At 40.2% G+C, this 25,295-nt stretch overlaps 1 protein-coding gene across 3 annotated transcripts in view; it reads left to right on the top strand.

Moving 5' to 3' along the window:
• The window catches only part of LOC149006186 (DEAD/DEAH box helicase), a 93,149-nt gene that overhangs the window by 18,170 nt on the left and 49,684 nt on the right, over window positions 1-25,295 (top strand). For 2 of the 3 annotated variants that reach the window (XM_089166220.1, XM_089166219.1), the window contains exon 4: window positions 2,343-2,477. The exons of the other annotated variant lie outside the window; for it this stretch is intronic. In XM_089166220.1, the coding sequence (XP_089022346.1) occupies window positions 2,343-2,477 (135 nt within the window). The remainder of the gene's footprint in view (window positions 1-2,342; window positions 2,478-25,295) is intronic. 3 annotated transcript variants of the gene reach the window in all.

Genomic DNA, 25,295 nt, shown 5'->3' with positions numbered 1-25,295 from the left:
ACTAGAAGAGATAGAACAATCAAATTAATGAAATAAGCATGGTTCATCTACATCCCAAAGAAAAGGAACTAGCTACTCATTATCACAAAGTTCATAAGAAAAATAAAGATGAAACATAAGGAGAGAGAGAGAGAGAGAGGTGTGGTCTTCTTCTTCAGCAATGAGAGAGATCAGAGCCGCATTCGCCGTCTTCCTCTCTTCTCTGTGGTTGGCTTCTCTTTTATGTCTCCCGCACACAATGAATCCCTTCTCTTTACCCGTAGATTCGACCTTTATTCTTTCGGAATTTGGAAAAACTCAAAACTGGAAAGTTGTAGATATTTTCAATATTGTTTCATAGCATCTTGAATCATCGAAATCCAACCTCATACGAGAGAGAGATGCCCAAAATACTGAAGGTAGGTCTGTTTACCCGATTTTCAGATTTATTACCAATTTTGTTCCTTAGACCTCCATCTATTTCCAATTTGGCTAAGATCTCACTTTTCATGATTTCTTGAGCAGCAAGATTGAATGCCATGATTTAAAATCCACCAATATCTAATATATTTGCCAACTTTACTCCATATTATCTCTAATATCCAAAATCTCCTTATTCCTGAAAAATACACAAAAATACTCAATTAGATCTCTTTAATTAAATAAGTATGGGGAATTAAATCAAATAAATAATGGTAAATGCATGCTTATCACACATTCAGCCCCACCCAGCAGAAGCCATCTCCTTCTATTTGGAACATTCCTAACATGTCAATTAGTATAACTACCCACCCTATTGACTGCCACTGACACCTTGTGGGTCTTCCAAGCTTGGAGAAAAGCCTCCATGTAAGATTGATGCCAAATGCAATCACACAACATTGCTAATCCAGATGATACTTAGGAAGGTAGTCTAGATCTGCCCACTCAGTCCACCTTTTAGAAACAAGCATGTTAAAACTCTTTTTATAGATGAGGTAATAGAATGTGTTCAGTTGCTATTTCTTGGATAGGTTTTAGTGATGCTGATGTGGGAGCCAGAGGCACTTGAGGCTGCTAAAAACTTGTTTGGACGAAGGACCATTTTGAAATCTGTCCTAGGTCTTGGGAATACTCTAATATAGTTGACCAAATTCTTTAGTGGCTTTTTAATTTTATTTTATTTAGGTTTGGTCCATACTTGTCATGGTGACAAAGCGATCCAAGGTGTTTTAGGGCAATTGGAACATGTAGGTAGCAAGGTGCTTGTCAAGGTGGTGTTGAGTTGAGTATGGCGATTTAAGTATGAATGCTCCCTGTCCTTTCTTTTCTAACATAAATACACTACAGCTAGGGTGTTGACCTTTTTATCTTTGTGGATTTTATTTTTTGAATTGTTTTTATTGCATTAAAATGAGGGGGCATTTTCTTATATTTGAATAATATCTTAAGTAAATGAAATATCAAATATAAAAATAGTTTCTTATATGATATTTGGATAAGTAAATGCCTGATTTTGGTCTGATACTAATTAAACAAATGCAAGGTGCCCTACAATAATGCAACAACTGCCTGGGCCCTGATGAATCAGCCTGGATGTCTAAGCGGTTCCTTGGCGACGCCTTGACAACTATGGTTTCGTCTTTGCTAAAGTGGATGCCTTAGTCTCTAGTAGTTGCAAGCAGTAAAAAACTTCTCTGGAGAAGGTGTCTTTAGGTATTTGTTTTTGAAGGGTCATGAAAGGCAGACCTTAGTGCAATAGTATGGTTTCTCCATTCCAACCTAGTGGCCACTGGTCAGGGGTTCTGAGTTGAAAAACATTCTCTGCAAAATGGGGGTATGGCTGTATACATTATGACCCTCCTTGCAGTGGTGGGAGCCTCATGCACTCGGTATGCCTTTCTGTTTAGGAAGGCTCAGGTAGGATATGTAAAATTCTGAAGTTAGAAAGTTTATTATATTGTATTTCTTTCCTAGAGATTTTGTAGGCTTTATGAGAGCTGGATGTTGGAGTGAGTGGAACAAATGAAATAGTGTTGGATCCAAAGATTATAAAAAGGAACATGCTGGTTACTCTTCCATCTTGGCTGTGCACGAGTTCTCCTCCTGTTAGTTTGCTGTTGCTGCTTGTTGCTACTTTCTTATGCTATTTAATTCTATTTCTTCTTCCTGTCGGCAAAGTTAATGTTTAGTGTCCAATTCCCTGACCCAGCATTTGATCTTTCTTTAATTTCTCTAATTCCATGAAACAGTAAACTGTAACAAGCCTATTCTTGCCATGATTTCCTAGGAAGCTTAACCTATATCTTTGAAGTTCTATATCAGATACTGCTAAATAATCCTACAATGTGACTCTGAAGCTGTTACAAATTTACAATATGCAGACCAAAGCAGAGAAAGAAGAGCACCTGTCAATGATAAAACATGGGCATTTGGACATCATCGTTGGAACTCATGCTCTTCTTGGAAATCGAGTTGTTTATAATAATCTTGGGCTTCTCGTTGTTGACGAGGAACAGGTTTGATTACTTGTCAATTGCTTTTGTTTGTCGTGAATCCTGGGCCTTGCTTTATTATTCACTCTGGTTTGTTGACTGCAACCCCATTTTTGGTAATTTAAAGTCTTGGTATGGAAAGAGGAACAATTAGTGGAAATGATGTGTGGTTTCTGTCTCCTCAACGACTTGGACATATCGACTGATATGGTTGGGCTTGTGGGCCCCGAGTCACTATTGTTGTGATAGCTGAGTGGAGTCTTGGAGAGCAAGCTGTCACAGATTACAAAGTGCTACCTTGGAGAACAAGCTGTTACAGAATTAGAAGGTGTTGGTAATACTTCAAAAATAGTTCAATTCAATTAATTGATGGGGGAAAGATTCCTTACCTGGATTCGCTTTCCCTTACTTGAAGTATTCGCAGCGGAAGTCTAGATCCACGTTCTCGTTCCACCACCAAAGCTTTACCGGGGAGATTCCACAATCACTGGGAAAGGGAATAATATCCACAACCCAAATGCCGTGGATTAATGGAATGAAGATCAAAAACTAGGAAAGGAAAAATTTCCAAGCCTGCGATTCTAAGAGAGAGGGAGAGAGAGATGGAGCCACCGTTTCTCAGAGATAAATCTCGTGCGAATGAATCACTTAGTTACTCACTAATGCGGTGGTTACCAAAATATATAACCCTATTTTGTAACCGCCCTAATAGTGAGTTTCCAATATTGCCCTTGGGCATTTAATTTATTAATCATATTAATAAATTCCAACAGCTCCCACTTGCACAAGGGCAAGTGTTAATCTTTCAATGTGTCCCATACACACTTGTATATCCCAGATATACACATTCAATCTCTCTGCTATGTGTCCCAGATACATAGACCTCTTCTGTCCCAAACACACATGTATATCCTAGATATACATATTCAATCTCTCTGTTATGTATCCCAGATACATAAACCTCTTGTGTCCCAGACACACATGTATATCCCAGATATACATATATATTGATCTCTTCACTATGTATCCCGGATACATAGACCACCCGTGTCCCGGACACTAATATCCACAAGTCATACGGCAAAATGGGTTGTGCGACCGGTGATACCCACACGCGTGAGCCCCAAACTAGAAACCTTCCCGAGAAGGCCGAATGGCACATCACTCATAGAAACAAATCAAATAAGCATTAGTATAACACAGGTGTCCTAGGTTTATTCAAACTCACCGGGCACTAAAGGTATCTCGATCCCTCCGAGAGATCACCTTCTTGTCCTTAAAATGTTCACTACCGTAACACATACAGTTGGCGCCAAAGCAAACACTTTTAGGGTGCAGTTGAATCAAACCTTTCCTTTCACCCAGCACCATCACTACACTTAGGATTGACTCCTTTCCCGGTAGTGCCCCTTTAGGTCGAATCTATCATGACCATAGGTAACACCCCAAAGTAGCCACATCAACCCTTTGTTTCATGATGTCGTCGAAAGTCACTAAGAACACTAATGGACCATAAGGTCCAGGACTCACACAATGAGAGGAGCAGGGATCCATCCTCTTATTTCCAATGATCGCTAAGCACACATAGTATGATATATGTGCTATGGTGGAGCATTCTATATACAATAGAACGTATGTCCATCTCAACACCATACGGAGTCTTAGTCTAGTCGCAACCTCTTGCGCCTAACCCGAGTTTCTTTATTGTCGCCACCCTAGCGCCACATAAAGTACTCGCACTGCTCTTATAGGCAACATGAATAGTGGGAACATTCATGTCGATTCTCTTCACAATAGAGAAACTCATCTTGATTCCAAATCAAGGCGACATCATGATTATGAATTGACCTACACAAAGTCATTCACAATCTGTCTCATCTCTGCTCGCCTCCAAGGCGCCAGAGGCGAATGCTCGTGTGAGTGAGCCATTCTCTTGCCTATTGACATATCTTGTTTTATGCTAGAAGAAACACAATCACACAGAAAGTGAATAAGAATAAATGCTGGAATGAACTCATATTATTCATTAATAAGAAAGTCTTAGTACAAAAATAAGTCACAATCTACGCAAGCCCAAGGATTTTACATGAGAAATAAAAACATCCTTGGCTATAGGTTTGGTAAGAGGGTCAGCTACCATCAAACTAGTAGATATGTGCTTAAGTACAACTTTCTTCCTTGATGGAATGTCTCTAACAAAGTGATATCTCAACTGTATATGTTTGGTCTTCCCATGATACTTGGGGTCCTTGACATAGCTAAGAGCTGCCGTACTATCATAGTAGACAAGGGCAGCCTCTTTGGATGTCATCACAATCCCAGTATGTCGAAGGAATCTCCTCAACCAAACAACCTCTTGAACCGCAGCTGAGCATGCCACATACTCGCTTCCATGGTCGAGAGGGATATACAAGCTCGCTTCTTGCTACACCACGAAATGGCCCCGCCATTCAGCAAGAAAGCATATCCAGAGGTTGATTTGAGCTCATCGATGTCTCCAGCCCGATCGGCATCACTATAGCCAACTAACCGCAAATCGGATCCTTGGTAACACAACATGTAGTTACTCGTTCCTCCGAGATATCTCAATATTCCTCTTGATCGCTTTCAAAGTGCTCTATGCCTGGGTTTGATTGGTACCGACTAACCAAACCCACTGCATAACAAATATCCGGCCTAGTACACATCATAGCGTACATAAGGCTACCCATCGCACCGGAATATGGAACTCTTTCCATCTTGGTTTTCTCCTCCGGAGTCTTAGGACCCATATCAAGGCTCAAATGCAAACCCTTCTCCACATCTGGAGTATCAATTGGTTTGCAGTTGTGCATCTGTATCTCGTCAAGACATTGTCAATATAGGTCTCTTGAGATAAACCCAAGAATCTCTTTTGCCTATTTCGACAATCTTGACACCAAGCACATAGCTTGCTTCACCCATGTCCTTCATATCAAATACGGAGGACAACCATTTCTTAATGGTTTCCAATAGCTCCTTGCTATTGCTAGCCATAAGTATGTCATCTACGTACAAAGTGTCGGAATGACATAATTATTATCGGTATCTCTTGGTGTAAACACGGTGGTCTTCCTCAAGCATGGAAAAACGATTTTCCATCATAGCTTGGTGGAAGCGCACATTCCACTCGTCTAGATGCTTGCTTTAAGCCATATATGGACTTCTTAAGCTTGCACACTTTGCGCTCAAGTCCATGTGCTTCAAAGCCTTGAGGTTGATCCATATAGATCTCTTCCTCAAGTTCTCCATTGAGAAAAGCAGTTTTTACATCCATCCGATAAAGCTCCAAGTCCAACCGAGCAACAATGGCTAGTATGAGGCGAATTGAGGCAAACCTAACCACAGGGGGAAAAAGTTTCCTCATAATCAACGCCCTCTCGTTGGGTGTAGCCCTTAGCCACTAAACGAGCCTTGAATCTCTCAATAGATCCATCCGCCTTTCTTTTGATCTTGAGAACCCACTTGTTCCCAATTGCCTTTCGGCTCGGCGGCAAGTCAACCAAGTCCCGGACATGATTAACTTTCATCGACTCCAACTCTTCCTTTATTGCTTTTAACCATTCCTTTGAGCTTGACCCCGCAAGAGCTTCCCGCACGCTCTTTGGTTCATGCTCATCGACCGAAATCATCTCACGCCGATCTCTTCGAGAGTTACCATGTAGGCTTCATCCTCTATGTCGAAACGTCGACGAGGAACTAGCCCGGGCCCACTACGGCGCAAGTGCATGTCGGATTGCTCACCGTCTAAGGTAGCTGTCACATCTGCACTCCCACTCCCACTAGGATCTTCTCGGATGAACCCCCGGGTTCATTATCCAAAATCTGAATCCCTCGAGTGACAAGACCACTATCTTGTATCTCAAAGAATTCCGATGATTCTTTGTTAACTCCTCGAAAGAGATGGAAAATCATTCTCCAAGAATGTTGCATCCCTGGACTCAAGTTCCGTTCTCCTCTCACTCTCATCTAGTCCAATGAAGACATGGCCCTTTGAGGGTTCGGAATATCTCACAAAGATACACTTTTTCTTGCTCTGGGTCCAAGCTTTCCATATTGGTGAGAAGTAGAGTGAACATATGCTGCACATCCCCATGCGCGCAAGTAACTCAAATCTGGCTTCCTTCCGGTCCACAACTCATATGGTGTGGAAGGAACCGATTTGGTTGGAACTCTGTTGAGGATATAGGCCGCGATCGGCAAAGCATCTCCCCAATAAGAGATGGGTAGATTTGCCCGCGCCATCATGGATCTCACCATGTCTAGCAAGGTTCTATTCCTCCTCTTAGCAACCCCATTTTGCTGTGGAGTCCCCGGAATAGTAAGTTGTCTAGATATCCCCTTTTCATCACATAACCCTTTGAACATATCGGAGAGATACTCTTTACCTCTATCCGTTCTAAGAGTTTTAATCTTTTTATCTAATCGATTCTCAACCAAGCTCATGAATTTCTTAAAACATTCAAGAGCTTCTGACTTATGAGAAATTAGATAAATGTGACCATACCGTGTATAGTCATCTATGAATGTGATGAAAAAAGCCTGTCCTTTTCTAGTATGCACATTCATGGGTCCACACACATCTGAATGGATAAGTTCTAAAGGAAGAGAGGCTCTCAAAAGCCTTTATAAATGGTTTTCTAGTTGCTTTTTCTGCTAGACATGACTCACAAAGTTGGCAAATCGGATAGTGAACCTTGGCCTAAGAGACCTTCTCTTGCCAACCTGTTCATCCTATCTAAGCCAATATGTCCTAGTCTAGCATGCCACAAATTAGAATCAATACACAGTGGATTTTGGCAAACAAAAGCACTACTAGAATTAAATGAATAATCAATTGTATCCAATACAATGAAACCATTATCAAGAAAACCATAACCATAAACTGTATCACCCAGATACAAAACCAAAGAATTGTTTTCAAATACAACTCTAAAACCATGTCTTAAAAGATAAATAACGAAACAAGATTTTGCCGAATGTCCGGAGCATACAACACATCATGGAGTAACAACGTCCGACCACCTCGCAAAACTAATTTGCATGTGCCTATGCCATGAACCTCCACGCTTGAGTTGTTCCCCATCGTTATTCTTTTGCTTCCTCTTGGAATACGACGGTATTCCACGAAGCTCGAGCGTTCCCTTGTTATGTGTTCTGTCGCACCTGAATCAACAATCCACAAAGGATTTAGTTCAGCAAGCATAGTATAACTTGTTACATAACAAGATGAGGTATAACACACAAGACATACCTCTTGCTCGGTGCAATCACGAGCAAAATGACCAGAGCTTTCGGCACTTGAAGCAAATCAAAGCTGATTTCTTCTTGCAAAGCACTAGTCCCCCTTGAACGCTTGGGGCCACTCTTGTTTTTGTTCCCACCCCGGTTACTTTGCTTGGACCGCCGAGGTTGAGCTTTCTCTCTCTTGTGCTTGAAGCCTGCACCCTAACTAGTGCTAGCTTCAGCAGCAAATACATCAGTTTGAGGGGCATCGGCCAACATCCGATCCTCATCAAGCTCAAGGTGCTTGGCAGCTTGATCGAAAGTCTTGACCTCATCGGCATGAGTCAAGAAGATCTTCATATGCTCCCAAGTCTTTGGCAATGACTCGATGACTGCGGAGACGTGCTCCTCATCAGTCTTGTGGCACCCACATGCGCTCAACTCACTAATCATGTTAGACATGATGGTTATATGCTGCCTCATTGTGTGACCTTGGCCCATCTTATAACCGTCAAAGGTGAGTCCGAGCTGGCGGCCTCTTGTGGTGGAAGTCCCTCCATACTGGAACTTCACAGCCTCCCCACAAAGACTTTGCAGTCTTATGCTTCTCATAACGAAGCATCGGGGCATCCCTCATGGAGCTCGGGATTGTAATCCCGGCTACCCGGTCTTTCCTCTTCCAAGCATTGTATGTATCAAGGTCCCCGTGATGTCGTGCGGTGGTACCTTCCTCGAGTGGGTTCATGGTCCGGTTTATGGTCTCCAAGCATATCCTCGCTCTTCCAGAGATATTGCACCTTTCGGTGCCGGAGGTTATAATTCCTCTCATTCAGCCTTAACTCCTTTAGTGAGGTCAGCAACAATGCTCTTGGTAGCAGCCATTTTTTCTAGAGATATTACATACAAGAATGAGTTCAATAAATCTAGCATAAAACACAACTCATGCAACAACAAATCACTAACATAGTCAACCTATGGGATAAACACTTAAACCAAAAGAGATGCTAAAAAACATTCAATCAAATTCTCATGCAAACCCACATAGACTTATACACTAGCTTCATTCTGTGCAAGAAACATGATTGATAGACCCATAAATAAAAAATAGTTTTATTAAAATAAAACATGCAATCATGTTCAAGCTATGAGGTGGTTCACACAGAACACTTCTACCTCATTAGCTCCCACTAGGCCCCATTAGGCCCTCAATGCCCAAACACCACACAGATTGTCGGGCCATTGGTTTCCAGTAAGTTAGAAACACATTCTGAACTGGACAGACCAATATCCAATAAAAAATCCATCTCCCGCACGGACGGACTGTTTGCCCGCCGGCACGGAATTCCGTCGCTTTTTATGCCCAGACGGATGACCGTCGCCCGGATGGAAATTCCGTCGGCATTCGCGTGACCAGACGGATGACCGTCTGCCCAGACGGAAAATCCGTCTGCCATTCTGTGACCAGAAAACGGCGTTTTTTCTGGATTTTTCATGAACGAAATTTTTCCAAAAAACGGTAAAACACGTTTTTTTCACTCAAAAAATCATTCAAAAACACATGAAAAAAATTCAACAATAAATTTTAAACAAAAAATTATCATCATGGATTATCAATTCATGCAAATCTTCATTAGGGAAATTCACCAGGATCTCCCACTCGGATCCGAACCAAAATAAGGGTTTCCATAAACCCTATCAATTCTCCCATGGGTTTCATATTAAACCCTTGATCCTCCCATTGGATCCATACAATTAAAATAAACAATGGGGAGGAACAAAGAACCGTGGGAACCAATGGCTCTGATGCCAATGTTGGCAATACTTCAAAAATAGTTCAATTCAATTAATTGATGGGGGAAAGATTCCTTACCTGGATTCGCTTTCCCTTACTTGAAGTATTCGCAGCGGAAGTCTAGATCCACGTTCTCGTTCCACCACCAAAGCTTTACCGGGGAGATTCCACAATCACTGGGAAAGGGAATAATATCCACAACCCAAATGCCGTGGATTAATGGAATGAAGATCAAAAACTAGGAAAGGAAAAATTTCCAAGCCTGCGATTCTAAGAGAGAGGGAGAGAGAGATGGAGCCGCTGTTTCTCAGAGATAAATCTCGTGCGAATGAATCACTCAGTTATTCACTAATGCGGTGGTTACCAAAATATATAACCCTATTTTGTAACCGCCCTAATAGTGAGTTTCCAATATTGCCCTTGGGCATTTAATTTATTAATCATATTAATAGATTCCAACAGAAGGTTTGGGTGCTCTACAAAAATTAGAAAGTTGCTACTTTTCTAGATTTAGTTTCATGTTATTCTTTCCTTTTTGGGGACAGTTTTAGAGTCTTAGAAAGTTGGTATTTATTTTTGGAATGTACTCAGAATTAGTAGGTTGGATTCCCATTGATTTTGGGACTGGTGTAGTGCTGTACTTTTCAACAATGAATAAAAGGTAGAGGGAAAAGACGAGTACGACTACAGAATTGTCTCTGCCCCTTTCTTCTTGTCATCATTATCTTTTCTCTTCGTTTTCTTCTTATTCTTCAGCTAAATAGCCTCATCTTCTAACCAGCGGCTGCACCTCAGTAGTAAGTTCTGGTTTGTTATAACTATGACTGGTTGATGATGACCAAAAAAAAGGTGTGTGGTTTCATTTTATAAGGGTTGTCACTGTTAGCGCTTTTGCTGGAGTTGTGTTCATAGTTTCCATATGAAAATTATTTGGAGTTGGCCTCTCGATCAGGTAGTTGGTGATTAATTATTGGATCACTTTCTGTCTGTCTTTGCTGTAAGGTTGCTTACTTGGACCTTTGTCATGTTTAAAGGTCAATTTTTAGTGTCGATTTCTTAATCCTGGACAAGAAGCTTTATCATATTTATTTGTGCAAGCTTGCTTAATTTCACTATTTTAGCATATGGGTTTATTGTTTACTGTTATGTTACCATGTTAGTATTTGGCATTGTTTGTTATTAAGGATTCATTTGTTTCAGTGTAAGGTTTTCTCAATAATATTTGTAATTTAACTAACATGTGTGTCTCTAAGAAGCACATGCCCCCTCCCCCAACAAAAGAAAACACTCCCATGCAGGACCAAGTTTTTTGAAAACCTGGGGGGCCCTCAAGATGGTCACATCAGCATGTTTCCAGTCTTATCTGACAGAGCAGTCCATGTGTCCATCAGTTATCTTGGAACAGCAATATAACAGATCAGAAATGGACTGAGGGCCCATGCCTGGAGCCCCTTTGATGGTGACTGAGGCTCTTATTCCTGAAAACCCTTTGAATGCCACTAGGGTCGTCGACTGATAGGAACCTCCTATTTGGACTCATTTATGAGTCTGGAATAATCCAAGATGAACACAACAGTGATTACAAAGCAACACAATAAAGCAATAAACCTAGTTATAGTGGTGCCAGTCATCCCCTACAGGACATGCTGCCCAAATCACAAGATAACCCATGCCTCTCCTCATGTTTTTCGCCTTTTTATCCTCCAAGTGATGTTGGTTATGGTAATCACCTCCCTCTCCACATGTCTTGGTCCTAGGGGCCTATGATTACCGCCCTCTTTGAAATTCACCTTGTCCTCAAGGCGAGGTAAGATCAGAAGCTTGGTCTTCACATGCTTGCCGCACAACCATGCCAATTCAGTGACCTATTGCATGTAACTATCCACCGGAAATTTATGCATAGCAAAGACCAATTTGCAGGGAAAACCAGAAATAGATTATTCTACTCTTCCATTGAGTTACCATGTGAATGCTCAGGGCTGATGAACTCAACTCCTGCAAGTAGATTGTTGAAGTATATACACTTGGGCTATTTACTATTCACGTGATCAGTAAAATTTGTGTTACAGTTTACGTGAACAGTAAAAACTGCATAGTTTCTATTTCTAATGTAGGAGTCTTGCTACATAAGTTTTAGGAGTTTTTTATAAAGCATAGTTTCTATTTTGGTGGTAGTTTCTATTTTCAGAACTTTCTATTTTAGGAGTTAGAAAGTTACTAAAGCTGTAATATTTTGTTTCCTTTTTCTAGAGGACAATTACTTGTCTCTCAAGTTGTATTAGATTCATTAGAAGCTATAAATAAAAGTGCTCTGTGATTCTAGACTTTTAAGCAAGAATCACGAGCCTCTTCTACTAGTTCTTCATCTCTCCTCTTCTTCTTCTTCTCTCTTTTTTTTGTTCAAGTTCAGCTGCCGTTTTGATTATTTAATGCTTGTTTTCTAACATAGATCAATGACAGACACTGTTCCAATATGGTTGGTCTCAACAACACCTGTTGGATTTGATATATGGTCATAACCCCACAATTGATGAAGCAAATGATCATAGTGACCTCCGACAGCAAGAAGAATTTCTTCATAGATGTACCAAGATTGAAGGATATCCGCAATAGTTGCTAACCGCAAGCGCACAGTATCGTGTAGCTAACGGGTCGATCTCAGGGAGATATGCCACCTAGAATTCAACTTCTTAATAGTAATGCGAGAGTGGAATGATTCAATTTTTGTTAACTAATTACTTAAACTAAACCAACGATCCTAATCCATACATCTAATGCAATCGAATTGAAACGAAACATAAAACAAACATAACCAATACATAAATAAAATACAGGAAAAATAATGCGAACAATAAAAATATAAGGGAATTGATCCGAGTGACAGCTCTGGATCGAGGGAAAGGGAGTATAATAATAATGACTTTGACTGTGGACCCTTTGCCGTAGCTTACAGTCCACCGATCGAGGGAAAGGATATTAGAGAAAGAGAAATTGCAGAAAGGAAATAACAGAAAGTAAATAACAAAGCAATAATAGCAAAATGGAAACCTTAACCAAAGAGAGGCATGACTGTAGGCATCTTTGATCAATGACCCAAGGGGAAGGGAGAACAATAATAAATGCTGAAATTTAAATCCTAAATTAAGAATATGGAGGGGTAGATAGAAGCGGGAATGGAGGGGGGAGAGAAGATTATTGAAGAATCTTACTTACTTAAATCTTCCAAACAAAACTTGAATAAACGATTCGAATCTCAACCAACCCTAACAACCAGATCTAGAATAATCTAGATCTGCAATTGCTAGACCCAGAGAGAAAGCGAATCCTTAAACTTGAAACTTGAATTTGAAATTGCATTGATAAAACTAAAGGAATTACACTTGCATAAAAGAAAAATTACACAACTTCAATATTCCTAAACGTTCAATCTAAAAAAAATTAAAAACCACAAAGTAATCAAAGAACTAGAGAAAACTTAGAGCAAGCTAAGAGAATAGAAAGTGCAAGACTAAAATAAGCTAAAGAGAAAATAATGTGTTAGACTAAAGTAAAACTAAAGAAAAAGTAAAGTCTACACTAGACCTAAGAGGGAGATAATATTTATGGAAGAAGGAGAATAATTTACAAACAAAGAAATAAAATAATAATACCTAATAATAATAATAATAACAAAAGAGTAAAATAGAAAAAGAAAACAAATAAAGAAAGAGCAAAATTCGTTAGAAATAGAGAGAGAGAGAGAGAGAGAGAGAGAGAGAGAGAGTGTGGGGAGAAAAAAAAAAAAAAAATGGGAAAAGAAATAAGAGGGAAAGTGGAGAAAAGAAAAAAAAAAGAATAAAAAAAAAAAAAATTAAGATTGAGTTACACGTAGAGAAGGTGGAGAAGAAAGAGAAAGAGTGGAAGAAGGAAAGAAGAAAAAAAAAAACTTTTAGAAAAACGATTTTGGTTAATTAAGGAAAAAGAATAAAATAAAATAGTGAAAATAATAGAAAGTGGGAAGAGAGAGAAAAAACTAATTAGAGTAATAAATAAAATCTAACGAAATAAAATCTTCTAAAAAAATAGAAAATCCTAGTCTTTTACTACTTGTGGGCCCCATACAATTCTCAATTACAATAAAGAAAAATAAAATAAAAATCCTAATCTAATTTTATAAGATATTCTGGAGTTGGCCCATAATTGCATCTCTAGCCCATCATGCTTCAAATCAGGCCTACTTTCGCACTTGAGAATTTGAACGGACCTCTTGACATGTAAAAATCGCATGTTTAATACCCAAAACTTCAAATATTCGCTAAAGTCCTAAAAATTCATAAAATCTGCAAAAACAACATAAAACCCAAGGTAGCTCCACTCAAAGTGTGTAAAATGCATGCTTTATGCCCTAAGATTTTACACATAAATGTGCTCATCAGTTGCCACCTACGGGAAACCATTTTGATTTATGTTCTGGGGACTGAGGATGCAAAGAGACCATCATAGAGAGAAACTCTAAGACATAGTATTGAAGATCAGCTGCAATTCCTATCCAATTCCAGATAGCTTTTAACACATCAGGATAGTTTTGAAGTATCACAAGAACCCATTAGGAAAAATCAAGCTATGGTATTCATTGTTGCTGTAATCATCTCTGCACCTGTCAATACTGATGCACCTCCAACAATTTCATAGTCTCTGACTCTCTTTAAGGATAACAATATGGGAAACTTAGAGACTTTACCGCCTGAGATCTCGTATCAAGATGACCTCTAAAGATATTGGCCTTTGGTATTCTTTGCTGCCTTAACCAACAATACCACAGAAGTGACCAACAAGAAAGAAAAATGCTAGAGAAGAATTCCACTTGAGACCCTATATTGAGGAAGATCTCAAGAGCTTGGAAAACGATTACTTGGAGAAGTTGCCCGTCGCTAATCATCCCTCCAGGGTCGTCTTTTATTATGAGATGGATCACTGTCGTTGGAATCACAACGACCATCCTCACCACTACCATCATCTTCTAGGGGCACCTGTTCACAGATCCAGTAGGCTCCCCTTCACCCTTGCTCGATTTTGAATGGTTGAAGATGATGGTTCTTTCAACTTGTAGTTTGGTTGAGCCATTGCTGGGTTGGTTCCTTGGGTCGTACCGGTTCTCAAGTTAGTCTTTGTTTCAGTTGCCATGGCTTGGCCCAAATTAACAAAGTTATGGGTTGGGCTTTGGGTTAACCAATGTATGAAATTTCGGTAGATTTTTCTGGTTCGCTACGTGGCAAACCGGTAAAATTTTGCCATGGTTTTGGCATATTTTGACCCCCCCATTTCAGGGGTATTTTTGTCATTTTGGGCACAAAATTTGGTGTCTATCCTAATTTGATGTCAATATTTGGTAAATTTGAATGATTTTTTTATACATTCTTCCATGTAAATACTCCTTCCTAGCCACAGTTAAATGTTACCTTCTGAGGCCTAAATCATTCGGACATAATTGGAAAGATGACCCGTTGACCTTGAAGATTCCATTACAGATTCCCTTCATAATTTAAATTGTTTCCATAAATTCTTTCATGTGTATACTCTTCCCTAACCACATTTGGCACGTTGCCTTTTGTTGGATTCTACTAGGAGTTCAATTAGAGTTTGTATTCATGTAAAATTCTATTCCTTGTAATAGTTTACTTTCCACTTAATTATAAATAGAGGACTTGAGATCATTGATCAATTAGCCATTCTACCAACATAGTGTTTCTCAACATGGCATCAGAGCCTAAGTTCGATAAGGATCTTTTTTTTTTTTTTTCCCTTCTGCAAAACACATCGCAGATTTCCTACAAAACTAATTGCAGAATTTCTCTATCTTTCTTCTGCAACCACCGTTGCAGAAATTTTCACAAATTCTCACTTCTCTGAAACTTTCTGTAACCAGCTCCCTGATTACCACAATAGGGAAGCAAAAAATCAGAAGGAAAGAAGAAGAGAAGCACCACCGCCTCTGCTTGTCACTTCTTGCTGCATCGCTTAAAACTCACCGCCGCTGCTTGTCAGTGCTTGTTGCATCGCTCAAAACTCACCGCTGCTTGCTGTTGGCAAGTAGAACAGAAAAAAGAGGCAAGTAGAAGAGAAGAAGTTGTCTTGCTTTGAATCGAACCAGGTTTTTCTCCTCCTCCCTTCTCCTACCTTCTCCTCCACGGAACAACTATCGTAGGTTAAAGGGGTTTGGTTTTGTAAATTTAAATTCTTTCAGGGATATTTTGGTAATTCTGCATATTGTCAGGGGTTTATTTGGAAATTTATAAATTTTTAGGGGCTTAGAGAGAGAGAGAGAGAGAGAGAGAGAGAGAGAGGGGGGGGGTATTTATAAGTTTTTTTTTGGGTGGTTGGCTATTGCATTCCGCGACATTTCAGTTACTTTGAAGGGGTGAAGACTGAAGAACTGCAGACAATTCTTTCAACATGGCAACCACCGATGGTACTACTGCTCCCACTGGATCCGAAATTACCCCACTCTTCATCCTCTTTGATGGCACAAATTATTTGATTTGGTCCGATCTGCTTACCTGACTATTGTTGGAAGAGGACTAGTTGGACACATTATAGGCACCACTATCAAACCTACTACCGCAGGTGTTTTACAGGATAAATGGATATCAAATGATTCTTTTATTATGTCATTCCTTTTGAATTCCATGCATCCAAATATTGCCCGGGTTACCGATTACTTGATACTCAGCACAAATCTGGAAGGCTACTACTGAAACCTATGGACAGTTGGGGAATGATGCACAAGTTTATGAGCTACAAAAGAAGCTTCATGAGACTACCCAAAAGGAACTGACTGTGTCCCAATATTATGCTAAGTTGCGCTCTCTTTGGCAGGAGTTGGATCATTATGGGGATATCACCTCACTAATCCAGATGATATGACTACTTACAAGGTAAAAAATTCGATCGAAATGAACATTTCGACCTTGGAAAAGGTCGAAATTTCGAGGTTTCGGTCGAAATTTCGACCGAAACTGGATACTTTTTTCCTGATTCTTGAAAACTCAATTTCGAGCCTCAAATGCACTCAAATTGATTTGGATTTTTGCATACTAGCTATTTCAAGCATAATAAACACTATAATAACTACTAGTTTACTAAAAAACTACTGAAAATGTAACATCCATTCATCCAACATTCCAAGTATATAGTACATGGATCAGAGAAGAAGCTGTATTGTTATTACTTACAAGTTACAACTTACAAGTTACAACTTACAAGTCTATTCTATTCAAGCCTCAAGGTCTCCCTCTTCCGTCTGCACCCCATACAAATGACAATATAACTCCCATGATGTTTGCCCCCGCCCCATATAGTTTTGGACATAGTCAAAAACTGCACCTCTGTATGTGGCCTCATCCACGTGCATAAGATTCCCTAATGGTGGGAAGTTGTGAATCTCCAAAGGAACTGGTGGTGGTGGGCCTTGTGGCTGTGGAATAGTGTGGAAGATCTGCTCAACAAATGAAAGACCACCCTACCCCTGGCTCTCAGGACTAGGAGAAGGATAAGGATACTGATAAGGTCGCAGTGGCTGACTCCGATAATCGACAGTGGGAGGGACACCATAAGCTCCATAGGCCGCTCCATAACCATAAGGCTCTAGTCGTGGCTGACTGGCCTGACCACTGAATCTGATAGCCAGGAGGGACACCATATGATCCATAACCATAAGGACCATAACCATAAGTCGACTCGGTAGAACCAATACTCTCCACAGCAGTATCATATGAGGACTCTGCAGGCTTATGCCATCCGGATCCTCTGGAGGTGGAGGAGTCTCTACCATCATCAATGCTCATCGATCTCATAGATCCCACCAAGCTCTCGGCATCGGATGGACGGTAGGACCCATATGATGGCGTGTCCTCTATGCTCCAGCCATGCTGTCTCCCCTTCCCCTTCCTCGAATATGTAGAGGAAACATTTTTGCCTCGAGATGCAGCTCCGTGTATGGTCCGAATCCCGTGTCGCGTGGGTGAACCGACTCTCTCCGTGAATCTCGGTGGTCGTCCTCCCCCCCCCGACTCTCACGTCCGGCGGGTGGTGGTGGTGGTGGTCTCTCTCTAGGATCAGCTGAATCCTGATCACGAGGTCCCACACCCTCCTCATCCCTCCATCATCACCATCACCGTCATCATCATCACCACCATCGTCGTCATCGCCGGAGGCCTGAGTCACCTCATCCTCAGTGTCGGACCAAAAAATCAAATCCTCACTCTGGGTGGATGCACTAGGGTGTGGCACGAAGGGACGGGCGGGCTCTGCATGTGGCCTCCCCTCCTGGGCCATGAAGTCCCCCACATCGGCCCCCATCTCCTCTGCAATCTGACTATTGGGAAGACCTCCATCCTCATCCAGCAATCCGTCTCCACTATCCCTGATCCAGTCAACTACTGGGTTATCATCATCATCCATCTCAAATATGTCGGCCAACTCGATATTGGTGCTCTCTTTGTCCATCCCCTGTCTAATATGATCCTCTCTCAGTCTCATATTATAGTGTAGGTAGACAAGGTCCTCTGGACGCTTCACACCCAATCGGTTGCGCCTCTTCGAGTGAATGAGGCTGAAGGTGCTCCAATTTCGCTCACAACCAGTGGCAGAACATGTTTGGTAGAGCACTTTGCTTGCAATCCTACTTAAGTTGTGTAAATCACGTCCAAATTGCAACCACCACTCAGCTGCAACAAACATAGACTCCAAGTCATTTTAATACTTAAATAACTAAATTAAAGATAAAATATAATAATTAAATGTATAATGAAATAAATGAATGAACTTACCCGCAGGGGCGGTTTCCCGTCCCGATACGGCCACAGCACGACCGAAGCTCCCAGTGGCATCCCTAAAAGCCTTTATCTAATATATAAAGAGAAAAAACAATAACTAGTTTGTAGTTACTAGGTTAATGACTTAGTATAAAACTACAAACTGTGAATATCAAATGATTTTAATCACTATCTCATCTCCATAAGGATGACTGCTTGTTTAGCTGTATCCGGTTCGAACTTCTCCACTACAGTTTGGACAGCATCCATCAAATCTTGCCTCATCCCAAGATTGTCCTTGTAATGGTACTTGGGATTTAAATAGTATGTTGTGTAAGAAAAAGTATGTCATAACTCATAACTCATAAAAGGGAATAATTAATGCTTAAGCCTAAATAATGTGATAACATAATGAAAATTAAATTAAATTCTTAAGTCACTTAAGTACTTAACAACTTAACAACTCTCCAGCCTTATGCAGTGGATGCTGCTACATAGACTCCCATCTACTGTTGATGATTTGAAGGACTTTCTTGTTGCCGCGTGGGTGGACCTGAGCAACTTGCTGCTTCATCCTATCTACTGCAGCAAATATGTGTGCTAGAGTAGGTTTTCTTTGCTGATCTACCATCCTCAACACATTCACCACAAAGCTCAAGCATCTTCACTACTATCCTCACATTGTGCTAGAAACTCTCATCAAGGATAGTCAACTGAGCTCTCCTTCCTCCCACTGATGAAGAACCCTCCCAGTTAAACCACTCCTCTGATGCAAACATACTCCTAAGGCCAGTCTTCCTACTCTCAAAGCTCTGCAGTGCTATCCAATTAGTAGCAAATCTGGTTATGCCTGGCCTCACTAACTCACCCTGACACTTGTCCCTCATCATCCTTAATGCATAGGTGTGGTTATATATGAAGGTGCTAACATGTCGAGCTTGGTCCACCATATTCTTCACAAGCTTGACCTTTCCAATCTCCTTCAACATTAAGTCAATGCAGTGAGCAGCATAAGGAGTCCAAAAGAGCCTATATCTCTTCATCCATCAAGGCATCAAGCCATCAATACAAAGTTATAAAGTGTACATGTATATGTGTAATGTAAATATATGTATTTACAAATGAAAATTAATACTATATGTTTAGACTTTAGATACCCTGGAGTTCTCTTGCATCTTCAACTCGACTTTCTTGTAGTTGGAGCCATTATCGATCACAATTTGAACTACATTTTCCACTCCAACCTCCTTCACCACTTGCTTTAGTAATTTGTAAATGTATTTTGCATCCTTCTTCTCACCGGATGCATCTACTGACTTGAGGAACACTGTCCTCCCATCACAATTCAACATGAAATTGATGATGGACTGTCTAGTGGGACCAGTCCAACCATCAGCCATCAGAGTCACTACATAATGATTCCACATGGGCTTTAATCCCTTAATGTATTCATTTATGTCCTCTTTATGCTTAGGCAAATACACATTATATATATCTTATATGGAGTGGGGCCTTGTACACCACTCCCATTCGCCTATCTCGCTCAATCATATCTCCGTAGTAGGGCCCCCGAGCTGTATGTGCTTTGGAACACTATGGTAATGCGCCCATTTGGAGAAAGCCATCCCCACTTTCTCCTTCACACTCCCCCATAAGTGCTTCAACTTTCTCTGTTTATGCCCAGGCCTCGCAAATAGGGCCGGATCATTGCGAAGAATCTTAAGATCCGGATCTGTAGGATGTGCTGAGGAAGCTCGACCCCTTGTAGGGGCCCGTGGGATAGGAGCCTCCTGCCTGACACTCTGAGACCTCCTCATAGGGACTTGGGAGCCACCTATGCCTCCCATACCCTCGGCTCTCTAGAGGACCTACAACCCAGACCCCTCTGTTGCCTCCTGATGTCATCAATCCTCTGTTGCTCCCTACTCATCATCATCGCCCTCCTCAGCTAATCGGCCTCTGGATCAGGGTCACTATCTCCTGGCTCATCCCTACCATAACTCTCAGGATCTGGAAGGTCATCTAAGCCGGCATCCTCGAACTCATCCCTCTGTGTTCTCTTCTCTTTCCTCTTTTGCTTTCCACCACTAATATATGAGGCCATTGCCTTCTTGACCTCTCTGGGCACCTTTGGGCACCCTGTTACATCCTGTTGCCACCAGCTAGATGCACCTTCAATCTAGTGGCCCCACCTCCTCCTATTTGTTTCTTGCAGTAATTACACTCACTCTTCCTCTTATCGGATCGGTGGCCTCCCATGATCCCAAGCTATGTCGACATCTTTAAAATAGAGTGCCTGATACAAGAAACACACTAAGTATCTTGAAAAGCTCCACAATATGCTCCAAAAATGACATACATGCTTCTAATAATAACCTCCTATTTTTAAATATAAAAAAAAAAATGTATAACTATATAAGTATTTTTTTAATATATAAATAATTTTAAAATATATAAAATACACACTAACTATCTTAAAAATATCCACAACATGCTCAAAAAATTGCATACATGCTTCCACTAATACTCTCCTATTTTTAAATTTAAAACAGAAATTAATTATTTTTTTAATATTTAAATATATTTTTTTAATTATTTAAATATATATTAAATACAGTAAAATTACATAATTAACAGAAAAAAAAATTAATTCAACACCATCACAGCAATATGGTGTCTTAACTCTCACATACATCCATTTGAAGCTTATACATGTACTATACATAAACATTTTTAACAATATACATAATTTAGTAAATAATTTTTAATAACAGAAAAATAAAAAAATAGTAGGAAGAATCAAAAAATAAGTTTGACACTACAAATTCATAGATCATCACTCTAAAGTAAACATATATAAATTTGGAAGCAATCTAACATGATTTAAGGCACAAATGAAACAAAAATCAAAAAATGAGGAAGTTGGTTACTCACCTTGCAAGATTTGAGAAAATGCACAAATGGAGGAGCAAATCAAGTGTTTGAAGGAAATGGAATACTAGAAATTAGGTGTAGAATGGGATGAAAGCAAGAGAAATGAGCAAAAAATGCAAAATTAGGTCGAAATCTCCATGGCGATATCGCTCGAAACAGTCGAAACTGACGGTAGGTCGAAAATGAGCTCGATTTTGGGTATTTTATAGCCTACGCAAGTGTCGTTTCGGCCCGATATGGTATCGGGCCGAAATTTCGACTCGTATCGACCGAAATTTCGGTTAATACGAAACGAAATGGATACTTTTTGTGCCTACTACTGAATTTCGTTTCGAGTTGGATTTTCGCAGGCATTTCGATTGAAATTTCGACCATTTCGATCGAATTTTCTTCCATGACTACTTATAGGAAGCATGTTGATAAGATTCGGGTATATGACTTCTTAGTAGGTCTGAATGTGGAGTATGATCAGATCAAAGTACAAGTATTAAGTCGTTCTCCCTTTCCTACACTAGAACAGTCTTATGCACTTATTCAGTGTGAGGAAAGCCATCGATTAACCATGCTTCATGCTCCTTTTGTGGAGAAATCAGCCTTACAGTCTGTTAGCACTAAATCTACTTCAGTTAGCACTAAATCTACTTCAGCTAAAGAGATTGTCAAGTGTGAATATTGTCACAAACCATATCATACCAAGGCCAATTGTTGGAAGCTCCATGGGAAGCCTGCTAATTTTGAGCAAAAAAGAGCACAAAAAATAGGAAAACCGAAAGCTCATATTTCTGAGACAGTTTCCACAATACCCTTTGCAGACGTTGGTCTTTCACAGGAGGAGTTAACTACTCTGCGACGTATTCTGCAGTCTTCTCTGCCAAGACTGACCTCTACCACTTGCTTCCTCTACTAACCAAACCAACTCCTACCTTGCTACTTCAGGTAAAACTTTTACTGGCTTCCAAGTTTCTTCAGTGTCTACTCCTTGGATTATTGATATAGGGCCACAGATCATATGCAAGGTTTATCCTCCTTTTTCTTACAATATTCTCCAACTCCTGGAAAGGATAAAGTTCGATTTGTTGATGGCTCTTATTCTTCCATTGCTGGAAAAGGGATCATTCAACATTCTCCATCACTTTCTTTGTCTAAAGTTTTACATGTTCCCTCTTTCTCTACTAACTTGTTCTTTATCGGTAGTCTTACACATGAGTTGAATTGTAAAGTGACATTTTTCCCATCTTATTGTGTCTCCAGGATCTAGTCATGAGGAAGGAGATTGGATGTGGTAAATTAGACAATGGACTTTATTTGCTCGAGCCAATTGAAGGATCTACTTCTGCTCTGATTGCATCTTCTAATCAGGTCCATTCGGTAATATCAGACCTTCATCAGTGGCACCGTAGGCTAGGTCACCCCCTTTAGGAACTCTTAAGAAAATATTTTCTTATTTAGTTTCTTCTTGTAATGAGAATGATTTTTTTGTGAAGCCCTGCATTTTTACGAAGTAGACTCGTTCTACTTATTTGCCTTCTCTTCATGATAGAAAAACTATTCTTTTTATGCTAATTCATATTGATGTGTGGGGTCCCTGCCGACGTGTGTCTATTACTAGACATAGGTACTTCGTTACTTTTATTGATTGTCACTCTCGTTCTACATGGATTTATCTTTTAAAACAAAAAAATGAGGTTTTTCGATGTTTTTGTGATTTTCATTTTATGATTAAAACTCAGTTCAATGCCACTGTGAAGATCCTTTACAGTGACAATGGCACAAAGTATATTGATGGTGAATTTCAGAGATATCTCTCTGACTTTGGCATAATACACCAGACCAGTTGTGTTGATACGGCTGCCCAAAATGGGGTTGTCGAAAGGAAGAATCGGCATCTCTTAGAGATAGCTTGTTCCATGATGATTGCTATGAATGTACCTGACCAATACTGGAGTGATGCTATACTCTCTGCTTCTTACCTTATGAATAGGATGCCCAGTAGGATACTTGGTTTTAAATGTCCTAATGAGATTCTCCAGGGAGCCTTTTTTTTATTATTCTCCCAAGGATTTTTGGATGTGTGTGTTATGCCAGAATCACCGCCCACTAGAGTAAGCTGGCTCCTTGCGGCCTACACTGCATATTTTTTGGGTGAAGATGCTCCTCAGAAAGGGTACAAATGTTATGATCCTCCTTCCAGAAAAACTATTGTATCCATGGATGTAATTTTTAATGAGTCTTGCCCCTACTATACATCTCTTCAGGGGGAGAGTCCTAGAGGAGAGGTGTTCTTTCCGACTCTAGATCTTCCTATCACACACCAACACAACTTAAGAGTCCCAGAAGAGTTTCCTGACTAGGGGGAGACTTCTACCAGTTTACCTAAGGACTCTAATCCTCCCTCTTCGTTTTCTGAACCATGTGAAGAACCTAGCCAGGGGGAGACCACTCCTGTGAGACAAACTGTTAAGGTCTTTCAAAACCAGATTGATCAGAATAAGGAGGTGCAAACTTATCAGAGGAAGAATTACAACTGGCTAAAGCAGGTGGAGAAAGGTGATACGTTACCACTTCAGTCTCCTGCTCCAAAATCAGATTCTATTGTTCCCCTTAAGGTATCTTCTTATGATCTTCCTATTGTTGTTAGAAAAGGAGTTAGATCTTGTACTCAACATCCCATTGCTAAATATGTTTCTTATAACTCTTTGTCGGCTCCTCACTGTGCTTTTATATCCTCTCTATCATCTGTATTTGTTCCTAAAAGTTGGCAGGAAGCCTATGCTGATAAGAGATGGAAGGCAGCTATGGTAGAGGAATGTAGGCAATAAAGAAAAGTGACATTTGGGAGCTGGTTACACTTCCTCCAAGAAAAAAACCAGTGGACTGCAAATGGGTATTTGTGGTTAAACAAAACATGGATGGATCAGTCAACCAGTTGAAAGCCAGACTAGTTGCAAAGGGGTTTACCCAAACCTATGGGATTGATTATCAGGAGACTTTTGCCCCTATTGCGAAACTAAACACTGTCAGAGTTCTGTTGTCTGTAGCTGTGAACAAAGACTGGAAGTTATACCAACTAGACGTAAAGAATGCCTTCTTACATAGGGAGTTAGCGAAAGAAGTCTATATGGAAATCCCACATGGTTTCTTCGATGACAATAATGCAGGGAAAGTTTATTGGTTGAAAAGGTCAATTTATGGGTTAAAACAGTCTCTTAGATGCTGGTTTCAACGCCTCCTGAAGGCAATGACCTCTATTGGGTACAAGCAAAGCAATGTTGATCATACACTATTTGTTAAGAAGTCAGGTACTAACATCACACTTCCCATTGTCTATGTAGACGATATTGTCATCACAGGGAACGATGGTGAAGAAATTCAAAAGTTGAAGGACTTTCTTGGCAGAGAGTTTGAAATTAAAGATCTAGGAAAGTTACAGTATTTCTTAGGGGATTGAGGTGGCTCGATCGAAGAGGTATATTCCTATCCCAAAGAAAGTATGTCCTAGATTTATTATCAGAAGTGGGAATGTTGCGGTGTAAAGCAATTGATACCTCTATTGAAGCTGGAGCTAAACTTAAAGAAAAAGAGGGAGAACCAATGGACAAAGGAAGATACCAAAGGCTGGTAGGGAAGCTTATTTACTTGTCCCACACCAGGTCAGACATCGCTTATGCTGTAGGGATAGTGAGCCAATTAATGCGTGATCCATATTTAGCTCATATGAAGGCTATTATCAGAATACTACAGTATTTGAAGGGAACTCCTGGAAAATGAATACTTTTGTCACCCACTAATAATCTGAAAGTAGAAGCATACACTGATGCAGACTGGGCTGGATCTCCAGACAGGAAGTCAATTTCAGGTTACTGTACCTTTGTTGGAGGTAATCTAGTTACTTAGAGAAGTAAGAAACAGAATGTGGTAGCACTATCTAGTATCGAAGCTGAATATAGAGCTATGGTTCGTGGAATTTGTGAGCTACTATGGTTGAAAGGCTTGCTGCAAGATATTGGAGTCCAAGTTCCAAACCCTATGATGTTATATTGTGACAACAAGGCTACCCTACGAGTAATCGCCAAAATATCG

Source organism: Hakea prostrata, chromosome 8 (assembly GCF_041222555.1).
Source record: "Hakea prostrata isolate BN-2017 chromosome 8, UWA_Hpros_2, whole genome shotgun sequence".
In the NCBI taxonomy this organism is placed as follows: domain Eukaryota; kingdom Viridiplantae; phylum Streptophyta; class Magnoliopsida; order Proteales; family Proteaceae; genus Hakea; species Hakea prostrata.
The sequence above is the reverse complement of the archived record's forward strand: the minus strand, read 5'-3'. Positions and strand labels throughout refer to the sequence as shown.